General features: G+C 34.2%; 1 protein-coding gene across 1 annotated transcript in view; it reads left to right on the top strand.

The window, feature by feature from the left end:
• The window catches only part of CCDC73 (coiled-coil domain containing 73), a 124,244-nt gene that overhangs the window by 29,276 nt on the left and 87,641 nt on the right, over positions 1 to 7,327 (top strand). Inside the window, 2 exon segments of the mRNA XM_003781538.3 lie at positions 4,546 to 4,617; positions 6,909 to 6,944. Of these exon segments, the coding sequence (XP_003781586.3) occupies positions 4,546 to 4,617; positions 6,909 to 6,944 (108 nt within the window).

Raw genomic sequence — 7,327 nt, 5'->3', positions numbered from 1 at the left:
TTGTTGTTTGGCAGGTCCGGGCTGGGGATTCGAACCCGCCACCTTAGGTGTATGTGGCTGGTGCCTTAGCCAGTTGAGGTATAGGTGCCGAGCCAGATTTTGATTTTTAATTGACAAATAATTGTATTTATTTTCGATGTTTTGATATACGTTTCTGTGTGTGTATAAAGGAATGATTGTATCAAGCTAATTAACATATGCATCACCTCATACTTTTTTTTTTTTTCAGTTTTTGGCTGGGGCTGGGTTTGAACCCACCACCTCCGGCATATGGGGCCAGCACCCTACTCCTTTGAGCCACAGGCGCCTCCCCACCTCATACTTTTTTCACAGGGAGAATATTTAAAATTTCTTTTAGCAAGTGAAATATACATTATTACTAACTATGGTCACCATGCTGTACAACAGATCTCAAAAACTTATTCTTCTTGTCTAACTGGAACTTCGTGCCCCTTGATCAACATGTCCTTATTCCCTCTACTCCACATCCCCTACCTCCCTATCTTCTGGTAGGTAGGTATTTTACTCTCAACTTGTAAGTTTGACTAATTTAGATTCTGTATATAAGTGAAATCATGTGGTATTTTTCTTTTTGTTAGCAGGCTTTGGTATTATAATACTGGGTAGAAATGTGGGGTAGGGGAGAGTAATAAAAATTCATAGGAGGTGAATCTACTTTCTAAATTTTTAGTAAGCAACAAAGATTGCACAGCATGAGGAACAATGAAGTTTAAATAAATCCTTAAACTCAGTAGAAGCCTTTACTAGTTTAGCAGCTGACAATATTACCCTTAGACAAGGAGTTGGTTTTTTGCCATCCTCCCACAAGGGTGAGGAACCTGTAACCTTAAGGAAACTTGTGACTTTCCTGGTCCTTAAGTGCAGGCTTTTGACTGAATCCAAATGTTATATAACAAATTCTTTTGTTAAAAGGGATGTGGCAGAGAAAAGTGAAGCTTTTCTTTGGTACTCAAAAAAGAGTGATTTGGGAATCAGAAGGTCTCAGGTTCCCCAACTCTGGAAGGCAAGACTGTAGTAAGCAATTGGAATCTGATGATTCCTTGTGATGTTCTGTTAGACTATTAAGTGCTTACCTACATTGCTCAGGTACAAATGGGTAGAAAGCTTTATGACAATTAGGAAGGCCCTAGGAGGGGGACTGTTAAGTTATTTTTAAATCACAAAATTCTTATTTATATTTAAATTCCTGAGGGAGATATTCCATTATTGATGACTTAAGTTATATGTGTATAGAGGTATGGTGATTTTAGAAATAGTTATGTCTGCAGTAGCCAGTGAAATCCAGAATACTTCTTAAGTCTTTCAATAACCAGCCTTGGAAAGTATTGAATGGGTTATAATTCATCAGGAGTAATAGATTTATCCAGTAGGATAAATCAGACCCTAAATGGTTTACTTTGTTGAGACAGAGTTCTAAACTTTTTTTTGGAATTTTTATATATTTGCTACATGAAAATGTAAGATGGTAAATGGACTCAGTCTTAGAGCTCTCCTGATCTTTAGAGAACAGCAAAACTTTGTCCACATACCATGTAAGTATGGGTGGGAAATTAAAGGTCCTTAACATTCCTCACTAAATCCTGAGGCATAACTTATCCAGTTAAATTGTTGACTTTTTCAGGAAAAGACCAAGAGGTACAAGATTGTCCAGCTAGATTATTTGAGGACTCTTTTGCTTATCTGTGGTGTCAGCTGTTGTGAAAAGTATGCATGGATCTTTATTTTTGCTCATCAGCTTTCATCGGTGTTTGTGTATTTAATGTGTGGCCCACAGCAACTGTTATTCTTCCAAGGAGCAGCTGAAAAAAAAAAAAAGGTTGGACACCCTTATAGATTCTAAAGGGACACTATGGAAAGCAAAATACATATAGTGTTAAAATATAGTGGTAAAAATAAATACAGTGGTAAAATATATAGCCTCAGGTAGCACTGAAGATAAAATAGTATTTAGGTTCAGTACTACAAAGAAGTGATTAAAATTTTAATTTTATTTATGGCCTTAAGGTCCTGAACAAATCTTTATCTCACTCATTGGATTTCTTGACTGAAAAACAACAGTGTTGTTCAGACTGGTAGAAGGTATGATTCATCCTTTCTCTGTTAGGCCTTTGGACTGTGGGCTTTTGTTCTTTGGCTTCTGGTTTTAGAGATATTTTGTAAATGTAGGTAGAAATTTAGATGGGTTGTTGTTCTGAACCTTACTGCCAGTATCAGTAAAACTTTTTGCCCACAAAGATGCCACTTTATGGAGCTCTGCAATTTGGCTTGATAATGCACTCAAGTGTACCAATAAGTCAATATCCAAATTAGCTATGATCTGCTTATGAACAGGAAATTTCTCAGGAATCCAAGAAAAAGAACAGGGGAGAATGTAATTTTGCAATTCTGTTTACATAATAGATCCCTGTCCTTTAAGTTAATGGGTCATAAAGGAGAAAATATTTCTTAATTGGAGATCCAAGGATAACGGTTACAGGCTGAAATAAGCCTAAAAATCTGTAGTTTAGTAGAGATGCCCACTGAGTAGCTTATTCACGTCAAGCAAGAGGTTTCTTTTAATATTTAGAAAAAATTCTCTTAGCGAGTTTGAGGATATACTGAGAAGTTGGGTGCATGATTTCCCCCCAAAGCAGTATCATTAATTTGCCCACTTGATTTTGATTTTTTTCTTTTTATTTTCTTAGTTAAGACATGACGATTATTTTTCCAGTGCCCTTCCTGCTTATAAGTATCTGCAGGTGTCTTTACCAAGAGGCACACTCCTCCCGAGCTTGATGAATTACAGGAGTAGTATTTAGTTTTATCTGTAAAGCCATCAGTTTATTCTGCTTTTGTTCTAAGGCTTTTGGTGAAGATTTGGATTTGGAGATCTGGTGATAGAGCTATTTCCCATTTCAAATTTGTTGCATATTAAGTCCTGTTTTTGGATTTAAGACTGTTTACAAAAAGGGAAGAAAAAGCAAGTGGTTATATCTTTAGAATGCACTCCTCAAAGCACCTATTCCTGAAGTCTTCACTAGATTCATTCTTTCCTTTCTTCCTTACAGGACTGGATTAGAGTTAACTTTATCTTCACAGGAAAATCTTTGGGGAGAGCCACTGATTTGGTCAAACATCTTCAGCTTTTCTAAATCTGCCTGGTTTCCTACATAGTTCAAGATTTCCTAAGTCATGAGCAGTATCTTCTTACTTTGCCTCTTTCTTTCTTTCTTTCTTTTTTTTTTTTTTTTAGAGACAGAGTCCACTTTATCACCCTTGGTAGAGATTGTGGCATCACAGATTGCAGCCACCTCAAACTCTTGCCTCAGCCTTCGGAGTAGCTGGGATTATAGGAGCCCTCCGCAATGCCCGGCTGTTTTTAGAGACCCGGCTGTTTTTAGAGACAGTGTTGTGCTCTGCTCAGGCTGGTCTTGAACCCCTGAGCATAAGCAGTCCATCCATCTTGGCCTCCAGAGTACTAGGATTATAGGCATGTGACATAGCACCTGGCCTCACTTTGCCTTTTCATTCAATTTTTTTTTTTTTTTTTTTTGGCATCTGAGTATGTGAGCCAACTGATATAGATCATGAAACAGGCAGTATTAATTTTTAAAATTAGCTGGGGGAATTAAAATATTTTAAAGTAATTACTAACTTCCGGAAAAAAAGTTGTTTGGGAATAAAAATGTAATAATGTCATACAATATGGCTCAACATTGAGTAACAATTACATAGTCATAGCAATGTAAACACTGGCTTGATTTAAGCTACGTTGATATAACTCTTATTAGAAGAATGGGAAGGAAATTTGGGGTAATGGTTGTTATAAGAAAGCTAAACTTCCAACTGTCATAATAGATAAGTAGATACATTTTTTAAATGGATAAGGTAATTATTTAGAAATCTGGAAGCAAATAACAGAAAAATTTGAAAGTGGTTGCCACTTTGAGACCTAATTTTTTAACAAGAATTACTAACTTTTATAAAAATAGAAGAAAAAATTTAAAGTCATCTTTAAAGAACAGAACGTGCAACTCCTACCAAAAAAGGGGAAATAGGAGGAAAATAAATGGAATCGTGTATGTGGGAATTTTTTCAAAAATTCCTTGAGTTTTGGTTTTGTGATGTCACAGCACTCTACTAAGGGTGACAAAGTGAGACTCTGTCTCTACCAAAAAAAAAAACAAAATTAAAAAAAAATTATTACAGTGAATTTAAAGATGTTTATGTTGACAGGTAAGCATTTGTGCTTGGTATAATGATTCTGTGACAATTAAAAAATAATAAAATTGGTTCAAAGTTGCATTTCAAGAGCATAAAATAATATAGGTAAGAAATATATTTAACTTTAAATTGTGAATACAATTTAGATTTTTTTTTTTTTTTTGCAGTTTTTGACTGGGGCTGGGTTTGAACCCGCCACCTCCAGTGTATGGGTATAGAGCCAGTGCCCCACTCCTTTGAGTCACAGGAGCTACCCTACAGTTTAGATTTAAAATTGAGTAACTAGAGTTTGTGTTTTAATTCTCGGAATTTTTAAAATAGGAAACTCTTCAGAATCAAAAGGAAACATTAGCAAAGCAACACGAAGAAGCAATGGCTGTTTTTAAAAAGCAGGTAAGGGTACATGTGAAGCTTACTAAATGTAGAATATAAATGTCTTAACACAATAACTAAGAAAATGCCATGAAAGCTATGTTAACTAGTTTGATGAAAATATTTCAAATTGTATATAAAACCAGCACATTGTATCCCATGACTGCATTAATATACACAGGGATTATTTAATAAAAAAAAGAAAATAAATAAAAAGCAGGTAATTTCATTAGGATAGACAAACAAAATGGAATGGGAAGTAGTAAATAAATAGTTATTTTGAATAAAAGCTGATAATAAAGCATATAATAGTTGAATGAGTTAGTTAAGGAGGGAAATTATGAAAACTATTTTCTTAGAGATGAATGGGTATATGTTTTCATCTGTCCTAAATAATGTGAGTAGGTTGTGAGTGTTTTTGTTTTTTCTCTCTTCTTTGCTCTTTGTTTTATTAGAATATCCTAGGATCTTATCTCTTTCATATTATCCCACTTTACCCAAGTAGATTCATAACATGATGATGAAAAGTTGAGATATAAGTAAGGGGATGTCAAGAATGAGGAGAGTGATTATTATGTGCTGAAGCCTCATAAATGTCAACCATTAATAACTAAGAAATACTAGTAGAAAAATAGAGAAAAAATAAGATTTTGAAGAAATGAACAGCAATACCTTCAGCTAATTTGAATTCTGTAGCTCTTCTTGACTGTATCAAGTTTCTCTTTAGTTCTTAGTTGGAAAATAGTTTAAGAAAATGTATTCATGTGAAATATTCTCTGAAAGTCTTTTTCCTTATATATGTTTATCTCACCATTATCTTTTCTTCTTTTTTTCTTCCTTCTTTTTCTCTTCATCACTATATGAGTGTGTGGGTTTAGAAAAAGAAATCCACACACAAAAAAATAAAAATAAAAATGCACATAAAGAAAAACCTATGTAATTTAAATCACTACTGGGTTAAGGTAATTGATAATTTACACCTTAGTATGAATTTGTTTGAACAAATGGCAGACTTTCTTCCTTTAATTTGAGATAGGCCTACCCAAAGTTATGGAAGTTTTCATTGAAGGGTAAGGAAACAGAAGCCAAAAATGTAGCATAGTATTCCCTAGGAAAGAGCAAGTCTATGTCTCTGCCATCACAAGGAACTTTGGGCAAGGTAAGAACACTCAGATATTTGAAGGATATAGGAGAAAGTGCTCTGTGTGTGTGTGTATGGTTTTGTTTTTTTTTTTAACCATCTTTTTCTGTTTGCATTACTTCAAAGAAAGGGTCTTGAATGTAAGTGAGAAATGTGAAAAAGGAAATAGGGAAGTTCCAAAGAAAAACTTTATTTCTTGAAAATTTTAGCTAATGTCCTTATTGCTGCTTATAGTACTTCATAATTTTCTTTTGGCACATGCACTTTAGTTTTCCTATTTTAAAATGTCATTTTTAAATACAAAAGTTACTATTTATGAGATCACATGAGTTTAAAATTTCAGAACATAGGTATTGTCAATGCAAATACAAATGGTATTAATTCAGGAAATTGTACCTTCAGAAAATGATACATGCTAGTCTTTAGGAGTCGATGGCAAAATATTCAGACATTTAAGGAAAAAAGTTTCTGGAGGGGAAAACTATCAAGATTGATTGAGATTTTTAATCAACGTGATTAAATTGTTCATTTATAGCCAGGTATGGTGGCATGTACCTCTAATTCCAGCTTCTTGAGAGGCTACAGGAGGATCACTTAAGCCTAGGAGTTGGAGTCCTGCTTGGGCAATCTAGTGAGACTTTGTCTCTTAAAAAAATTAAAAAATAATTAAATATATACATTATTTATTTACTCTGGTGGCTTTTTGTTTTTTGAGGCAGGGTCATGCTTTCTTACCCTGGTTAGAGTGCAGTGGCATCATCATAGTTCATTGCAACCCCAAATTCCTGAGCTCAGTCTATCCTCCTGCCTCAGTCTACTGAGTAGCTGGGGACTATAGGTGCATGCCTTGTATCTAGCTAATTTTTCTAATATTTTTTTGTAGAGAACAGGGTCTCTTTTTTGCTCAAGCTGATCTCAAACTCCTGACCTGAAGTGATCCTCCTGCCTCAGCTTCTCAGAGTGCTGGGATTACAAGCATGAGCTACATTGACTGGCCTACTGGCTTTTTAAAAAACCCTTTTATATCTTTAAATCTGAAAGTAAAATATTCACATTATATTATATTCAAACAGTATAGACATGTAAGATGTTTCTGACCTCTCATTGACCACTATAAATCACTGTTAACAGTTTACCTACCTGTATTTTAATTTTTAAAATTGTTTATTAGTTGCAAATGAAGATGTGTGCCTTGGAAGAAGAAAAGGTATTTATTAATTTTTTAAAGTAATTAAAAACATAGCTAAATACATTTAGTTATCAATTGTTAGCTATAATGGAAAAGAGCATTAGTAGTAAACTAATAGAGATGGTTTAATTGCTTAGAATCTTAGACAAAGAAAGGACCCAATATAATCATGTTACTTGACTTCTGGCATTTTATAAATGAAAATACTGGCAAGATTAAATGACTTGCCAAAGGTCTCGCTTTGAAGTGGCAAAGTTTGGACTAGCACTTAGACCTCTTCAGCTACCACATTAGTGTTCTTTCCACGCCACTGCAATGTTTCTATTAAATATAGAAATTATAAGTTTTTAGTGCTTTTTCGATGTAATTGCCTTCTTTTTTTTTTTTTTTTTTTTGGAGAC

Source organism: Otolemur garnettii, unplaced genomic scaffold (assembly GCF_000181295.1).
Source record: "Otolemur garnettii isolate 467f Iridium unplaced genomic scaffold, OtoGar3 scaffold00001, whole genome shotgun sequence".
Classification (NCBI taxonomy): Eukaryota; Metazoa; Chordata; class Mammalia; order Primates; family Galagidae; genus Otolemur; species Otolemur garnettii.
This window is presented reverse-complemented; position numbering and strand designations above follow the sequence as displayed.